An 18460-nucleotide genomic window follows, 5' to 3' on the forward strand; every position below is an offset into this window, starting at 1 on the left:
GTTCTTGATGAGCATTATCCTAAGGAGAGTGGAAAACCAGACACGATTTTTCTTCCATAAATCCAAATTATATGCAACTTGAGTCATCTTCCGTAGGGTCTCCAGAAATGAAGGGAGAGATACAATTTGAAGTGAACACTGAAGAAGAGATAAGATGACTTGGAATGGAAGCTATTTCTAGCCATTTCTGGGGTCAAATGGACTTGGAATAGCAGGGAGAGATGGAGAGAACTGGATGAGTAGAACTTGACTGGATTGCAACAAGACAGTTCAATAGCGGGGAATCGCCAGCTATCTGGAGCCCACCGAGTTAAAAATAGACCATTGGAATTGACCTTGCTTGTCTCATGTCAAAGCATGTGGTTCTTCCTTCAGCCAGAAATACAGACACCAAGTTCTATTTATTGTTGGACGCTCTACTTTTATTAAAGGTCATTATTAAGGATTGCCACCTACAATATGTTACAAATATTTTTTAAGGAGTTTAACTTCTAATTCCTTCTACAAAGTGCCCTGCAATAAATGCATTACAAATGTTAGCTTTAAATAATATTTTCTTCTCTTGTGACATATTACTATGCTTCTTTACTCTGACAACAGGAGCATGAAGCACTTTATTTTTTCTTAAAATTTTAGTCTAAGTAATAATTACTGACCTATAAGATAAGTATAATGAATTTAGAAAGGTCAAATTAATTAAGCTTTCTGTGACAAAATAAACCCCAGTCTCTAGTACTAAAATGTTCATGTTTAAAGGGTATTATTGCCTACACTATGTGGTGTCAGAGAGACTATACATAACTGTATTTTTAAAAAACTAATAAAATAATTTAATTCATCCAGTTACTTCCCACAACCAGAAGTGTTAAAGAACTTGAATTATAGATAAATATTTTATTTACATACCAAATATTAATTTTTTTTTTTTAACAAAACATTACCTGAAGGCTGGCTTGGTACATACTTGCCTATCTTTTACTTCTTATCCTAATAAACACCAGCCACTCTTCCCCATGGCAGGAGAAAGAGAAGTTAATTATTTTGAATACTGCCTATGGAAAAATTTCTCTGAACACAGTTTTGTTAATGTTTGTTGTGTCTATTTGGGATTAATTTTTTTTCAGTGGCCACCCTGTGTACAATAGTGACATTAAGATTTCTGAATCTGAATCTACCAACTCAGACATCTCTGGGAGTCTCTGTGTCTTCATCATGGGCTTGCCTCACTAGAAATCTGAAGGGGCAACAATTGTTAAAAATGTATTATTACTACTATTAATTTTCTTATTGTGCTCTGAAGATATTTTGTTGACAATGTTCTGCTACCTCCAGAGTGGTTTCCCTAGCTTCTAATGCCAGCCTGGAATCCACTGATAAAAGTGTTGGCCAAAATATCCCTACCCATAGTATCTATGATACAGGAATACTGTAAAAAGATCTAAGGCACAAGAAATTGGGGCTCTGCAAGGACACTCTCAGGTTATTTAGAATTGTTATGTTGGCCCAAATTTCTAAAAGGTGGTGGGGAATTATGTGAGTTCCTTCAGCCATCACAATTTGACAGCTTTCACATGCCCACCTGAGGAGTCTCCATCCAGCACTGACACACTGGGCAGAAGCAAAGGGATGTGACCATTCACTGGGGAAGCCGATACGGTTGACTGAGATGATACACTTCACGCATTTGTGTGAAATTTCCTCTTGGATATTTGATGAACCCGGAATGCTTTGAAGTCTTAAATAATAGCATGTCGTATAGTCATATTTAAAGACACAAATTATTGGAGGTTCTCCCCCTACAAAGGGACCCGGGACAGTGAAGAACCATTGCTCAAGACTTGGTATGGATGGCTATGGGCAACACTATCTCAGTACATTGTTGGCTAGGAGCTGGAAGCTGGGGAGGTGTGTATGAGGGATTACCTGGAGAAGGAAGAAGCGATTGAAGTATCTGTATAGTGTCATAATCAGAATTGTTATAAGGTGGCCTGGGTACTCCTTTAGAATTTTCTTAGAAAAACAAGGATACAGGTGAACAGAGAGAATTTATGGGGCAAGAACATTAGGGTAGAGCAAGATGTTACTTTCATAGACGGATTCTTGAGATACCTGTTGTCCTGTTGAGAATTCCCCATACCGATCAAAAAGAGAGACCACTAGTATAAATTTTGTCTTCCACTGATTCTAGGGCTCGTTAAGAAAAAATTATCTAAAACTTGGAAATAAGCCAAAGACACATTAAGGCATTATCCAACAAGTCTCCCCTAGGGTCCTCTGCTTCTTGGGTGAGTGGAATCCCCTTGGGAGGTGGGTGAATTTGTCTTGAACTACATGTCACACACACACACACACACACACACACACACACACGCAAATAGTGCCTGACAACCAGCTGGGGGGTGGGTGCCTGTTTTCTTATAAGAGGTTAGAAAATTGCTTAAATTTCATCTAGAATTGCTAATTTCCTCCTATTAATGGCTTGTGAATTACATCCCTCAAAAAAACAGACCAGATTTGGGACAATTTTCCCTTCACAGACACCACATGTTCAAGAGCAAATGATTCAGCCCAGACCTGCACGTTACAGTAGAAAAGTCCAGAAGTCCAGTTTAACCCCTTCCAAATTTCAAATACCTCCTTCTCTGAGGGTCTTCTAACGCTTCCAGGATCTAACCTGTTTATAGGGTCTAACTTTTGGCAGAGACCCAATACTGAGTAGAAACTGGACTTGCTGGTCACATCAAAGCACCTAAGTTGGTCAAGGTCTCCTAATTACCAAGCAGCCATAAATCCCAGGGTGTCAGGGTCCCCCCCAATAGTTACCTTCTGATCAGTGGGCTTCCTGCTCCTCCATAGAGCAATCAGCAGACAGGCTCCTGAAAAACCACATTTGAGGGACTCCCAGCCTTCTGCCCTTTCAAAAGAACACCCCAATCTTCTACTTTCTATTCGTTAGCCATTTCATTTTATAACTTAAAAGAAACAGAACAAACTTTACATTCTAAGAAAAGTTAGGACCTAGAGCAAAAAAATAAGAGGGTGAGTCTTTACTAGTTCAGTAAACAGCTTATATGGGCGCCCCCCCCCCCAACAGTGGTATTTTAAATGAAATTGTATTTATGTCTTGTTTCTGTGTTTTGCTGCTGTAGGTCAAGAGCACACTCTTCCTCCCACCCCCGGGGTATTGTGCACCATTTTTGTGTCTCAGAACATGACTGCCACCCAGCATTTAGTTTTGGAGAGCTTAATCCATCAAGGGAGGTTAAACTGGATTATCCTAGCAGGGGAGGGATGGGGACTTTGAGAAGAAGGGATTATCCAAGTGGAGAGCTGTTGCTATGCTTGGGGGGTGAGAATGACCAGTGTTGAACGATGAACCCATGGGTCTGGATTCTGAATCTAGGTGTACTGGGCATTGGCCGGGGTGGGAGAGGTTGAAGATGGCCTTGGCCGCTTCCAGCCCAACTGGGGGCTGGCCGTGTCTCACCCCCTTAAAAGCCTCCTCACAAATTTAAGATGAATAAGCTATAGTTTGCACATCAGAAAGGTTATCCCGTAGCAGGTTACTCTGTTTATTTCCCCTTTGTCATCCCCGAGTCTGGGGTAACCCAGTCCCTGCTCCGTCCCCCAGGAATTAGGGACTGGGGCAAACCCCAGGTCGCGGCGGTAGGAAGAGCGAGGCGCGGCCGCGGGGCGTGAGCAGCTGGAAGGAAGGTCGACGAACAGCCAGTTCCCCCCGGACGAGGAGTCTCCCTCCCGCGAGAACTTCTGGGACGCGGACCGACCTGATTTTACCGAGGAGGCCGAGAACGCTGCTACTAGTGGGCGCAGCACTGGGTGGCGCTCTTCCTCGTAGGGATCTTGCAAAAGTTAACGGAGCCGGTCAAAGTACAAAGCACGGAGTGTGGGCCAACACAAGGGCTCAACCAACGGTCTCCATTATTAGCCCAGTCGTGAACCCGTTACTTAGCACTGGGGTGGAGAGAGAAACCACGGAGAACCGGAAAGGTCTGCAAAAGGGGCGGGACGCGGGAACCTCGAATTGAGGAAGGGGGTGGCGGGGGCGATCCCACGCTAGCAGCCAATCCAGCTGTCCCGGGGAGGAAGAGGAGGAGCCAGGCCGCCCCGGGACTCCGCACTGCTTAGTCCCGCGCTGCCGTTCCAGCCGGCTCGGCTGCTGGGCCCCTGGAAGCCGCCGCCGCAGCCGCCGCTCCGCGCAGACATGGCCTCAGGTGCCACCCCCACGGCAGTGAAGGTGAGAGGAGCCGTCCCGGCGGCTGCAGTCCGCCCCGCTGTGTGCGCTCGCTCCCGCCCCGGGGGACCGCGCCCCGGGACCACGCGCCCGGCCTGTGCGCCCCCGCCTCGGCCGGCAGGGTCTGGGGCCCGGCCCGGGCTCGCTCGCCCAGGGGCGGGGGTTGGGGGAGAGGGAACGCTTGCAATCTCGCCTCCCCCACCGCCACCCCGCCACCACCTTGGGCTCAGCAGTACCCGCGCCGCGCGGGGAATGGGCAAGCCCCTCTGGAGAAGAGCAGGGGGCGGAGGCTGCGCCCCCCCCGCCCCGCCAGCCTTCCCCGGCACCATTCCTGTCCGGGGGCCAGCGGGGGTGCTGGCAGGGTGGGCGCCTGCAGCAGCTGAGACCAACTCCTCATGCCTGCCGGACTCGGGCTTCCGCTCCGACTCGGCTCGCCGAGCCTACGTGAACTGGGTGCTCGCTTTTTTGCAGGCTTCCGGCTTTTTTCTTATTCTTCCCAACGTAGGGCTTTTCTGGCCTGAAGTTTTCCCTGCAGCGCAATGCTTGGGGAATTCTGAGACTTTTTGACCTCACGGAAAGGGAGCGCAGGGCCGCTCCCGGTTTGGAGGCCTCTGGGTTTAAACTGCTTTTGTTTGCAACCTTGAAAGTTAGAGATCCGTTTCCTTGTGCCCTCAGACCTCACAGGTCTCCGTACAAGGGATCATTGTTCGGTGGGAGCTTTGGCCAAGGAGGGCACGAGTTCTGAAGGGTGCAGCGAGCTCCCCTGGGGCTCTTAAACCCTTATATCCTGTTGGTGTCTTGGGAGAGAGAGTGGGTAGAATTACAGTGCAGTGGAAAAACTGATGCTAGAACTCAGGATCTCTTCTAGGTTGTTCATCATTGGCTAAGAGCTCGGTTAATTTGTTTGCTTTAGAAATTCTTGGTCGATGGGATAGGAAGGTCTGGGATCTTTCTTCGGGTATCTCCTGATTCCCGCCTTTGTGTTCAGTTCTGGGAGAAGGGAGATCTCTGCGCTGTGTATTCAGCCAGAATGATTAGTTTATCAGGCTCTTGTAGCTCTTAATGAGACACTTAGAAGGAGAAGGGGTAGGGTGGAGAGAGTTGCATTCATATTTGGGGACATGAAATTCGTTTTTCCGTTTTGAAAAGAATCTTGGATTTAACAAATACTTGTAGAACGCCTCTCCCTTATCAGTAGCAGAGAACAAGGCAGAACACTTTCATGAAGCTTATGTGCAGAGTAGGTGAGCCTTAGGTGTCCATCTCTAAGGGGGGATTTTCCTGCAGGGTTTGCTGGGATGGTTACAATTATCTGTCTGGCACACTTGAAACTTATTAAATGTTAGTGCTTACAGGGGAGGGGGAGCTGAATTAATTTTGCATGTCTTTTCTCCAGCAGTTATTGTCATAGGTCTTATTAGGCTGCGGCTTTCAGTGGGTAAGCGGGAAGTGATCACCTCTCCCTTGCAGGAATACCCTTCGATTAAAAGCAGAGAGGGATGATTTTTAAAAAAAAATTTTTTTTAATTCAGTTTAATTAACACATACTGTGTTATTAGTTTCAGAGGTAGAATTCAGTGAGTCACCATTTGCATATAACACCCGGTGCTCGTCATATCACGTGCCCTCCATAATGCCCGTCACCCAGTTACCCCATCCGCCATCCGCCTCCCCTCCAGCGACCCTCCGATTGTTCCCTAGAGTTACGAGTCTCTTACAGAGAGGGATGATGTTGAACACATCGCCGCAGTCTTGTTTGGCCCACTCCAGCCACACAGCTTCCCGGGCAGATCAGCGCAGTGCATTTAACTGCAGAATGGGCGCTGATTAGGGCCCTGATGTAAATATTGAATGACGTTTATTTTTGGACTTGGCGAGTTGCTGCATGTAAAATTAAGAGGGACAAATAGTGCTAGGCCTGCCTGCTGATGGCTTAGAAAGCAGCTTAGAAAGGTGACAGCTTTGCTCTGAGCATGCATGACGGCAACACCGAATCCCCCAGCCTGCTGACGCAACATCCTGTTTAGGAGACAGCAGGTGCTAATGTGCAGAGCAAACCAGGCTCATAAAACCATCCCCTTTCCCCAGATCATAGCCTGGAGCGCTGGAATGTTCTGAAGACCATATAGCCACACAGACCCCCTTTTGTGGACATAAAGCTGAGGCCCGGAGAGGTCGACTAAGGTGTCCAGAACTACACAGCTGGACCTAGATGGTGATAGAATTGGGCGTAGAGCCTGGCCTTCCACCAGCCAGATGCTGTGAGGCAGTTCTGAAATCTGACATGTGGTCTTTGGGCCCCGTTTTATTGTGTGAGTGGAGAGATCATGCAGCCCGTGCCCCATGCCCATTGGACGCTCTCCCATGGTATTAATGACGGCTGTTTTCTGGGAGGACCTTAGGAGACAGTGTCCTCCAGCATCAACCGTGGGCAGGTGGTATGCGTGACCACGCGGAGGGCTGAACAGGTCTTTGGCACCCCAACAGAACATTCTAAAGGGCTCTTTCAATGGGCTGTGGCTCCCCCAGGCAGCTGCCCAGCCATTGCTCTGGGGGATTAAAAATAAGCCATATCAGTCATGGTTGTTATGACAAGGAGGGCATATGGTCCCATCATAAGTGGGTAGTGGGCTATCAACAAAATGGTATTAAGAGAGACAGACAAGTCATGGAGTCTAGACTGGGATGACTGGGCCTTCTAAACCCTCCTTTTGGCGCCTGAGTGTGGCTTGCAAAGGCCTTCAGACTGAGAGTCCTTGAGTGACCCTCAGAAACCAGGGGACAACCGACCCTATTGGAAGCCAGAGGACCACAAGCCTTCATTTTTTTGCTTAGGGCCCGGTGGCATTTTGGGCCAGACAGTTCCTCCTTTTGTAGGACTGTCCTGAGCATCGCAGGACCTATAGTGCATCCTGGACCCCTCCCCACAGAATGCCAGTAGCCCTCCCCCGAGTCATCGTGGAGCCAGGAATGTCCCCATGGGTTTCCAGACACTCCCAGGAGAGCAGGTACACACCCAGATGAGGGACCTGGGCCAAATCCCTGAGACAGAGACTGCCTGATGAGATATAAGAGCAGCCTGGTTTGTGTCCTGACCGGCAGAAAAAGACCAGGAGATAAGGGGCCTTCTGTCATTGCCTGGAGAGGAGATTTATTTTTATTTTGTTTTTGCTGGAGGTGGGAGGATAGAAACAGTGACAGATACTAATGCGTTATTTCACCTGATTGTCATAATTCTACAGAGTAAGGAAGAATCTTACCTTTTCGGTACAGATGAGCAAACGGGATAATAAATTTTTGTGTGCAGTGGACCCTCATCCTTCACTGTGACTATGATCACCATATTCTAGTCTGTGCCTCAGAAGCATCTAAGGCCGTAGTTCTCAAACTGGGATGCATCCGCACCCACCTGGGGATTTGTTAGAAATGCACATTATCAGGCCCCATCCCAGTCCTCCTGAATCAGAAGCATGGGAGAGGGTCGGGGGAAACCCTGCAGTCTGGGTTTTGAAGTGCCTCAGTATATTCAGATGCCCGCGAACGTGTGACAACTGCTGACCCAGAGGGCTTTGAAGAGGCCCAGGCATCTGCGTTTTTAACAAGCCCTTCAGGTGATCCTTGGTGTAAGAGTTTCCTGTGGCTACTCTAACAGTCACCACAGACCAGACGGCTTAAAACCGTGCCCAGTTCTAGAGGTTAGAAGTACAGAATGGGTCCTGCTGGACTGAACCCTGGGTGTTAGGGCAGCTTCTCTTGGAGGATCCAAGGGAGAGTCTGTTTCCTTGCTTTTCCAGCTTCTACAAGTCACCAGCATTCTTTGGCATCATGTCGCCTTCTTCCTCATGTGACCGTCTTATAAGGAAGCTTATGGTTACATTTTAGGGCCTACCCAGATAATCCAGGATGATCTCCCCATCTCAAGGTCTTTGACTTAGGTAAGGTAACACGTACAGGTTCCGGGAAGTAGGACGCAGACGGGACCTCTTTCGGGAGCATTATTTAGCCTGTGACACTCAGCTAGCCCAGACTGTGGAAGTTCATGGTCTAGGCCCTAGAGTGAAGGTCTCAATGCTGGCTGCACGTTTGAACTACCTGAGGAGCTTTAAGAAAACAAACCTTGCCCTGCCCGCTTAATCGAGTCTCTAGAATCTCGGACCTGAGCTTTGGTATGGAAAGCTCCCCGAGGGACTCTCCTCTCCAGGGGGAGAGGAAGAGTCCCACTGCTGTCCCACATGTGGGGAGCTCTACAGAATACAGTAAGTGTTGAGGAAAAGCCTTCTCAAAAAAACTGGCAATTTCAGGAGGCGAGCTAGGTCTTCGAGAAGGGTGTCTGCCCATTAGAATAACATCCTGACTTTGCGCGGGGAGGCCGCTTAAGTAAAAACGGTGGCTGTCCCGAGCCCTAAGGTCATCTCTGACCACAATGTCACATTCCTGTATTAGTGTGCAAGGACCACCCTAACGAAGTACCACACGCTGGGTGGCTTAAGCAACAGAAGTGTTATTTCTTCAGAGCCTGGAGGCGGGAAGGCCAAGATCAAGGGGTCAGCAGGGTTGGTTGCTTTTGAGGCCTCTCTCCTTGGCTCGTGGACGGCCAGCCGCTTCCTGCGCTTCACACGGTCTTCCCTCTGTGTGTGTTTGTGTTCCCAATCTTGCTTTGTGGGGTCACCAGTCGTGGTGGATTAGGGCCCTTCCTGTGACTTCATTTCACCTTAATTATCTCATCAAAGATCCTCTTTCCAAAAATCGTTACATTCCGAGGTATTGGGTGTTGGGGCTTCAACGTAGGATTTTGGGGGGGGGGTGGCTGATGCAGCCCATAACCGTCACCTGCAAGGGCGGCTTCCAGAGAGGAGCGTCTTGTCCGAGATGGGGCCACCAGCGATCTCTGTGGACCGCATTGCAGGTTTTGAACGGGCCACCCAGACTGAGACATTTGGCCACTTTCTCCCCACACAGCTGGGCTTCTGGGATTTTACAAGGCCCCGGGAGGCTCGAAGTCAGGTTGGCTCAATAAAAGGAGAACTTTTGTCTGTTGCGCTCACCGGATATGTCCGTGGCAACCAGAGCTGAAGGCCTGAAGTGCTCAGATCAGGGATCGCTGCCAGCCTGAGCTCCGGTCCTCTCCCCTCATCGGGAGTCTGAAGCACTCAGAGGTGGCCCACCTCCCTGGCATGAGCTAGCCTCGACTGCTTGGGCTTCTGTGTTCTGAGAGTGCCAACATGGAGTGCTAGGCCCTTTGAGGTAGTGTATCTAGGCCTCAAAGTGATGGTGAGTGGTTCTTGAAACCAAGTGGGATATGGGAAATCTCCTGGGTCCAGGTACTAGGGGAAATAGACACAGGGTAGGGGTTCATAGGAGCCCTTTGAGCATTGCCGGAAACAACCAGTCTGGCCAGGTTAAGCTAACATTTAGATGAAGTGCTTGTGCACTCTCAAGAAGTCAAACCCTCTTCTCTTTTTTTTTTTTTTTTTTTTTTTTAAGATTTTATTTATTTATTTGAGACCGAGAGAATGAGAGACAGAGAGCATGAGAGGGAGGAGGGTCAGAGGGAGAAGCAGACTCCCTGCCGAGCAGGGAGCCCGATGTGGGACTCGATCCCGGGACTCCAGGATCATGACCTGAGCCGAAGGCAGTCGCTCAACCAACTGAGCCACCCAGGCGCCCCCCTCTTCTCTTTTTAAGGAAATTGACTCAGTGGTCTGTCAGTGGGAACGTGTGGGATGAACCAGTAGCTGTTAAAAGTCGGCAATGACCGTGATTGACCAGGGGTTCGCTGTTTCAGAACTTTATCTCCTGTAAGGAAGTCCTGGCTGGGCAGGATTGGCCCAGAAATTCCATCCCAGTCCTCAAATATATTTCTGTGCAATCTAGGCTTACCTGATGCTTCTGGCCCAGGAGGCCTGGTAAGGTCTTTTCGTTATGTCCCGAGTGTGGAGGAGGTCACTGATGGAGAGGCCCCTTCCTCTTGAGGTGTTTGCTTAGACCCCCAAAGTCATTGTTTCTATGCTTGCTCTGTGACCTTGACTTCTCTGAGCATCAGTTTCCTCAGTACATGGAGAGAGGAAGACTTCCCTGGTGGGGTGTGACGTAACAAAGGACTCCAGGGGATATTGGGAGACAGTTCATCGTAGCCGTTGAGTGTGAAAGACCTGGGTTCCTATTGCGGCTTTCCTTATGATTTGTTCTTGGACGAGTTTCTTAATTTGATGCTTTTCTTTTGTCTTTGGGAAAATGTTATTAAGAGAGACAGACAAGTCATGTAGGGCGTATCTTATGGGGTGGTTGTGAAGATCAAATCGGGGAAGGTGGCTGGAGCACTTAGCACAGTGCCTGGGACATCTGAGTACTCAGACACAGTGACTTTATTACCAAGGCAGGTACTGAATTTAAATTCAGCTATTGACTTTAGAGGCTCCCGGTGACGCAGAATTAGGCCCTGGTGCTTGGAGTTCCATCCTAGTTGTACTTTGCTGCGGAGCCAGCAGGTGGCGACATCGCTCCATCCTGGCATTGATGCTGGAAAATGGTTAGAGGTCCATTTCCCAGTGTGGCGGTGTGCAGTTGCTACACTCGTCCTGGACACCTTGCAAGATATGACTTTCTATAGTCATATCTGTAGGAGCCGGTTGGGTGAGTGGACATGCTCGCCTACAGATAATTCCAGTGCCAGAGACCCCGTCCCAGCCTTTCTCTTGCTCTCATGCCCAGTACATGTTCCTCTCGGAGGGCTGAGTTACCAGCCACCTAAGGCAGTCATGCAGCCGGGGTGCTGTGGACTGAACCTTGAGGCTGCTGACCATGGGCTCAAGGGCACTGAACTTCGGCAGGACCCCTGGTCGGCATTTCTTCATCACTGCCGCGATGCTGGGCTAGCTTGCCCCAAACCGAGAGGTGGTTTCACAACAGAGACAGTTCTGTTGTGTATGTGCAAGTATGAGAGTCTAGTGCTGAATCCAGAATATGAGATGCGATGGCCCAGAGGACATCCAGAAACCGCCAAGTCCAAGGGGTAATAAGCCTTGAAAACTTCTGCCCCGCCCCCCCTTTTTTAAAAGAGCAACCGAATCCCCCAAGATTAGTCGGCATTCGGTTTTGTGACCTGGGGTGATGACGCAGGCTGGGCAGTTTATTAGCCCCTGCCCCCGCCCCATGGTCTGGGGTGCCTCAGAGATGTATGAAATGAAGGATAAAATGGAGAAGCCAGCTGGAGGAAGGGTTAAGATTGTATAAAACTGATGTACGATTTTTTTCTAGTGGGTGGGCATGATTTGAGTGTCCTGACTTGAACGAACACTTCTGTTGATTTAAAAACTGTAATACTGGTTAGTCTTACGATGATCTATGGTGGCAAGGTAGGAGCGAGAGGTAGGGTGGGCCCAGAATGTAGCCTGCTGTGGTTTCAACAACGTACCACAAGGTGGCACCAACTTCAAAAACTGGTTTAGCCACTTAAGGAAGTTGTGGGGACACTTGGAAAGTTCTGCATCGTGTACGTAACTAGCAGTTCTTTAGTAAAACCTCACTAAATTGCCCCTCCTGCTTTGTTTTTTTTGTCTCCAGAAAACTGAGGGCCGGAGAGATGGCCCATTCATAATAATATAAAATCAACTTGTGTAAACGGATCTGAAAATTATTCAGGTGTTCAGTGACTTCTTAACCTGGAATTTTTTCTCAAGGAGCTGAGTAGAAATTTTACTCAAGTGACAGTAGACTTAAAGCTTTTCATGGAGAAAAAAATGCTCGGGTCACTTTCCATTTGGTTTCTAATAAAGCGTCCTCTTTCTAACCTGTCACTGATAATTTAAATACTATTTTTCCTTTAGGAACTATCAGCCCAGAGAAGCCTTAATGATTTCCGTCATTTAATTTTTAGTTAACAGTTCAGTTAATATTTAGCTGTCTTTGTAACTGTTCTTGTTTGTGTTTCTTAGTCATCAAATTAGATTAACTCTGGAGTTGCAGGACCAGGTTCCTGTAACTCCGATTAGCCCCTGAAGACAAGGGCTGGTAAGTTCATCTCTGGAAAATGCAATACAATACTTGAACTTAAAAAAAAAATTTAGAGCGGGGCGCCTGGGTGGCTCAGTCATTAAGCGCCTGCCTTCGGCTCAGGTCATGATCCCAGCGTCATGGGATCGGGCCCCGCGTCGGGCTCCCTGCTCCTCGGGAAGCCTGCTTCTCCCTTTCCCACTCCCCCTGCTTGTGTTCCTGCTCTCTCTCTCTCTCTCTGTCAAATAAATAAATAAAATCTTTAAAAAAAAAAAAATTTAGAGCTGCCTCTGCGTTACCTATTTATATTTACATGTATAGGAAGGATAGTTTGATTTTATAAATATACATCGGACTAACTTTCCATGCTTTTCCAGACTCTTCTATCCATGGTCTCTTACAACTGTGATTTTAGTGGCATAGAAAAGAAAATCTTTCTCGTTTCTTTACCAAATGGTATAATGAGGAGGAAACATTACCAGCTGGGTATACAGAGTATTTTCTGTCCTAGAGGTCTTTTGAACATTCCTTATTCCATAACCCATGTAGTAGAGAAAATAAAATTGGTTAGAAAGTACCGTCTACAACCACATGCCTATATTTTAGGTTTGGTTTTCTAACTTAAGCTAGCTAAAGTATCTTTCTGTGCTAATTTATTATTCGCATAGTCAGCAATAAATGTCATACAGTAAAAAACATGACCCCTTCTCTGGTTATTTCTGCAATATGGAAGGCCCTCAAATATTTATTGAATGGGTGATTGCTCTTCAGTAATGTGCAGTTTTTAAAAACGACTGGGCCTGGGAGGAGTAGGGGACCCCAAGGTCGTCTGGTCCCAGGAGTTCAGCTAGATAGCTATCAAATCATCCTGAACACCTGCAAACTCAACCAGAGATTGAAGAAAACAGCTGCAACTCTGCAAATAGAAAAGCGACCACTTTCTGGAAGGTAGGAGGTGCGGAGAAGTGAATCCAAGGCACTATATGGGAAGATAAACCATGGGAGGAGGGAGCCTCCATGAGCCGGCTGCTGGCAAGTGATATAACAGTGGAGCGCAAAATCAGAACTTTTTGAAGTCTGTTCTGGTGGGGGACATCCCTGCCTGAAAGGTGCCCAGGTGGTGAAGCGGGGCGGAATCCTAGGTGGGACAGTGCGGTCTTAGGATCCCCGGGGTCACAGGAAGACCGGGGGTTCCTGAGTGCAGCAGAGCTCCCAGGCATCAGAGCGGGGAAGCCGGCTGCGATGAGCGAGGCCAAGAGTGGGCTCTCCACTTAGGGCCACCATATATGGAACCACGGCGCAGTCAGGCCACCGCTCTGCGAGCAGCAAAACCTGCGAGACCCCCCCTCCCTGCAGTGTAGGGAGAGAGGGAACATACCTCAATATCACCAAAGCCATATATGAAAAACCTACAGCGAACATTATCCTCAATGGGGAAAAACTGAGAGCTTTCCCCTAAGGTCAGGAACATGGCAGGGATGCCCACTATCACCACTGTTGTTCAACATAGCACTGGAAGTCCTAGTCTCGGCAGTCAGACAACAAAAAGAAATAAAGGGCATCCAAACTGGCAAAGAAGAAGCCAAACTCTCACTCTTTGCAGACAATATGATACTCTATGTAGAAAGCCCAAAAGACTCCACCCCAAAATTGCTAGAACTCATACAGATTCAGCAAAGTGGCAGGATATAAAATCAGTGCACAGAAGTCAGTTCCATTTCTGCATACTAACAATGAGGCCGAAGAAAGAGAAATTAAGGGAGTCGATCCCATTTACAATTGCACCCAAAACCATAAGATACCTAGGAATAAACCTAAGAGGTAATGGATCTGTATTCTGAAAACCATAGAACACTTATGAAAGAAACTGAGGAAGACACAAAGAAATGGAAAAACATTCCATGCCCATGGAATGGAAGAACAAATATTGTTAAAATGTCTAGGCTACCCAAACCAGTCTACATAGTCAATGCAATCCCTATCAAATACTGTCAGCATTTTTCACAGAGCCAGAACAAATAATCCTCAAATTTGTATGGAACCAGAAAAGACCCTGCGTAGCCAGAGGAATGTTGAAAAAGAAAAGCAAAGCTGGCGGCATCACAATTCCGGACTTCCAGCTCTAGTACAAAGCTGTCATCATCAAGACTGGCACAAAAACAGATGCATAGATCAATGGAACAGAATGGAGAGCCCAGAAATGGACCCTCAACTCTATGGTCAACTAATCTTCGACAAAGCAGGAAAGAATGTCCAGTGGAAAAAAGACAGTCTCTTCAACAAATGGTGTTGGGAAAATTGGACAGCCACATGCAGAAGAATGAAACTGGACCATTTCCTTACACCACACACAAAAATAGCCTCCAAATGGATGAAAGACCTAAATGTGAGACAGGAGTCCATCAAAATCCTAGAGGAGAACACAGGCAACAACCTTTTCGACCTCGGCTGCAGCAGCTTCTTGCTAGACACATCACCGGAGGCAAGGGAAACAAAAGCAAAAATGAATTATTGGGACTTCATCAAGATAAAAAGCTTTTTTTTGCACAGTGAAGGAAACAGTCAACAAAACCAAAAGACAACCGACAGAATGGGAGAAGATATTTGCAAATGACATATCAGATAAAGGGCTAGTATCCAAAATCTATAAAGATCTTACCAAACTCAACACCCAGAGAACAAATAATCTAATCAAGAAATGGGCAGAAGACATGAACAGACATTTCTGCAGAGAAGACATCCAAATAGCCAAGAGACGCATGAAAAAGTGCTCAACATCGCTCAGCATCAAAGAAATAAAACCATGATGAGATACCACCTCACACCAGTCAGAATGGCTAAAATTAATTAACTTAGGAAACAGCAGATGTTGGCGAGGATGCGGAGAAAGGGGAACCCTCTTACCCTGTTGGTGGGAATGCAAGCTGGTGCAGCCACTCTGGAAAACAGTATGGAGTTCCTCAAAAAGTTAAAAATAGAACTACCCTACAACCCAGCAATTGCACTACTAAGTATTTATCCAAAGGATACGAATATAGGGATCCGAAGAGGTACCTGCACCCCAATGTTTATAGCAACAGTGTCCACGATAGCCAAACTGTAGAAAGAGCCCAGATGTCCACTGACAGATGAATGGATAAAGATGTGGTATATATATATACAATGGAATATTACTCCGCCATCAAAAAAACCCCCACAAAATCTTGCCATTTACAACGACGTGAATGGACCTAGAGGGTATGATGCTAAGTGAGATAAGTCAGTCAGAGAAAGACAAATACCATATGATTTCACTCGTGTGGAATTTAAGAAACAAAACAGATGAACATAGGGGAAGGGAAGGCAAAAATAATATAAGATGAAAATAGAGAGGGAGACAAACCATAAGAGACTCTGAATTCTAGGAAACAACCTGAGGGTTGCTGGAGGGGAGGGGGGGGGGGATGGGGTAACTGGGGGATGGGCATTAAGGAGGGCATGTGATGTAATGAGCAGTGGGTGTTATCTGCAACTGATGAATCACTAAATTCTACCTCTGAAACTAATTTAAAAAAAAAAGGTGACCAGGGCTTAGCAGAAATGGAGAAGAGCATATGTATATGAATAAATGAATTTGTTTGAAATAATGATTTTATTTCTAATGAAAAATGACCAAATATGTTGTCTTTTTATTGTCTCCTTTAGATTGGAATAATTGGTGGAACAGGCCTGGATGATCCAGAAATCTTAGAAGGAAGAACTGAAAAATATGTGGATACTCCATTTGGCAAGGTTAATATCCATCCATTTCGTGAAGATATACCAGCTTTTTCCTTTCTTCTTGCTGGTTTGGTTTTTATGTTAAAGTATATATATATATATATATGTATGTATATATGTATATATTTTGGGCGGGTGGGGGGAACGCCTGTGTGGCTCAGTCAGTTGAACATCTGCCTTCAGCTCAGGTCATGATCTCAGGGTCCTGGGATCGAGCCCCACATCGCTTCTCCCTCTTCCTGCCGTTCCCCCTCCTTGTGTGTGCATGCATGCGTGCTCTATCGCTCTCTCTCTCTCTCTCAAAAATAAAGAAGTTCTTTTATATATATATATATATATATATACACGTATATGTGTGTGTATATATATGTGTATATATATATATATACATATATATATTTTTTATTGCTTTTGTCTTGGCAGCACAGGGCTGTCTGCCCCGGGCTGAGAGGGCCCAGTAGTTCTATCATTGGGTTCTACCAGCTGAGACAGTGTCCCTAAGAATGCCTTGGACCTCACAGGATTGAGAACATACTCGCATGACTTCTCAGCTTTTATCTCTAGAAGCCAGATACTAATTTCAGAGATAGCAGTGGTACATCTTCAGACCACTGCATTCAAATTAGCTTCTAATTTGGGTCCTATAGGTCTTCCACATTAATTATGCAGACAGGTGGCAAACAACATATAATGCAAAGTGGCCTTTTCTTAGTAAGCCCTGGCCCAAGGTTGGGGTGGATTTCCTGAGGATCCAGAAAGCAAAGCATAACTGAACTAGAAATAAAACACTCCTCCTTTTCTATTAAAAGGGCACTACCGGGACACCCAGGTGGCTCAGTCATTAAGCGTCTGCCTTTGGCTCAGGTCATGATCCCAGGGTCCTAGGATCGAGCCCTGCATCGGGCTCCCTGCTGTGCGGGAAGCCTGCTTCTCCCTCTCCCACTCCCCCTGCTTGTGTTCCCTCTCTCGCTCTCTCTCTCTGTTGAAAAATAAACAAAATCTTTTTAAAAAAAAAAGGCGGGGGGGGGGCTACTTCTCCCAGCTCCTGTTATCCAGCTAGGATGAGATGTCTACCTTCTCCCAATCCCATAGTGCTACTTCCAAACACAACGGTTCTTCTAGTCCTCCTTGGAGGGATCCATCCGGCAGTTCCTCCCCAACCCTCCTGTCCAGCCAAGTCCTTAGACTGACCTCATGTTCTCTAAGTCCTGCTCTCAGCTTGGCTCATCTCATGGCCTCATGTTTTCTGAACCCTCTCCGGCTCTGAGGATCTTCCCCTCCGTTTACCTCAGGTCCTCCCATGGCCGTCTTAGACTTGGTGAACATGGCAAGCAGTTCTGGGGCTGAGTTGTTAAATTCTGTGACAGTTTCCTCCCTACCGCATTTCAGTCTCACATCTCTCAGACCTGCCAAATTCTTGACACATCTGTATTTGACCATGGTGACGTGAGAGACCATGTAACAAGCATGCTACAAATAGATCTTACTAAGCGGTATCTGCCCACGCTCCTGAGGCAGGCCTCCCGCTGCCATGAACCCCGTCCTGCGGAGGGCTCAGTGTTTACTGAGGGATTACGTTGGTCAAATCTGGACCCTCTTCAAGTGCATCCTCCGAGTTTTCCATGAATCCTGTTGTGGTCGAAAAATTGAAATGGCGGTTTTTGAATTGTTTGTATGTTGAGTGTTTTCAAGTCATTGCGTTGTGACCATTTTTCATTGCATTCAGCCTTCTGATGCCTTAATTTTGGGGAAGATCAAGAATGTCGATTGCGTCCTCCTCGCAAGGTAAGGTATTTTAAGCTTTTTGAATGTTGCCACTGAAGGAGGGTTTAGACTTACGTCCTGGAGAGAGTACTGGTGTGGGCGTGAGTTTTTAGTTGGGAGAGCCAGAGCATCTCAGTCACCTTTATTTACCACTTACAGTTTTGGGCTAAATTATAGTGACTTTGGAGGTCAGAGAGCTCACCCCACTCCCCTTAGGCTGGGAAAGCAGAATAATCAGTAGGCAATAGAATGAGTCTGACTAAAATTGAAGCTTCTGGTTTCAGTTCAAACTGCGAGAGGAGAGGTGCTTTCCTTTATTTATTGTTTTTCTCCTAATTAAGAAGGTGAACGGCTTCATTCGCGACCCCTGTGTGGTGATAGTCATGGGTTTGCAGGGAGTGAGTTCCCTTTGGTATCCACACTCTGTCTCTTGACAAGACCGGTGCCATCCCACTGCTAAAGAGGGGGCAAACCATTGTTACCACACGGTTGGAAATTAGTCAGACCACGTGTGTTAGTTTTCTCATGCTGTGAACAAATTACCACGGGTTGAGCCGCTTCAAACAGTGTCCCACGGTTTCTCAGCATCGGGAGCGTGGGCACAGCTTAGCTGGCTCGTCTGTTCAGCGTTACGCAAGGTCACGCAAGGTCACACAAGGTTTACTCAGGGATTTGCTCTCATCAGGCTCCCCA

The 18460-nt window shown here is 47.0% G+C and overlaps 1 protein-coding gene across 1 annotated transcript in view; it reads left to right on the forward strand.

The window, feature by feature from the left end:
• The first annotated feature begins 4095 nt into the window (after window positions 1-4095).
• The window catches only part of MTAP (methylthioadenosine phosphorylase), a 45588-nt gene continuing 31223 nt past the window's right edge, over window positions 4096-18460 (forward strand). The window contains exons 1-3 of the mRNA XM_045882492.3: window positions 4096-4255; window positions 15929-16015; window positions 17730-17788. Coding sequence (XP_045738448.1) covers window positions 4223-4255; window positions 15929-16015; window positions 17730-17788 — 179 coding nt within the window. The 5' untranslated portion in view covers window positions 4096-4222. The remainder of the gene's footprint in view (window positions 4256-15928; window positions 16016-17729; window positions 17789-18460) is intronic.

Source organism: Mirounga angustirostris, unplaced genomic scaffold (assembly GCF_029215605.1).
Source record: "Mirounga angustirostris isolate CCGP_5_RB_7025 unplaced genomic scaffold, mMirAng1.0.hap1 SCAF_15, whole genome shotgun sequence".
In the NCBI taxonomy this organism is placed as follows: Eukaryota; Metazoa; Chordata; class Mammalia; order Carnivora; family Phocidae; genus Mirounga; species Mirounga angustirostris.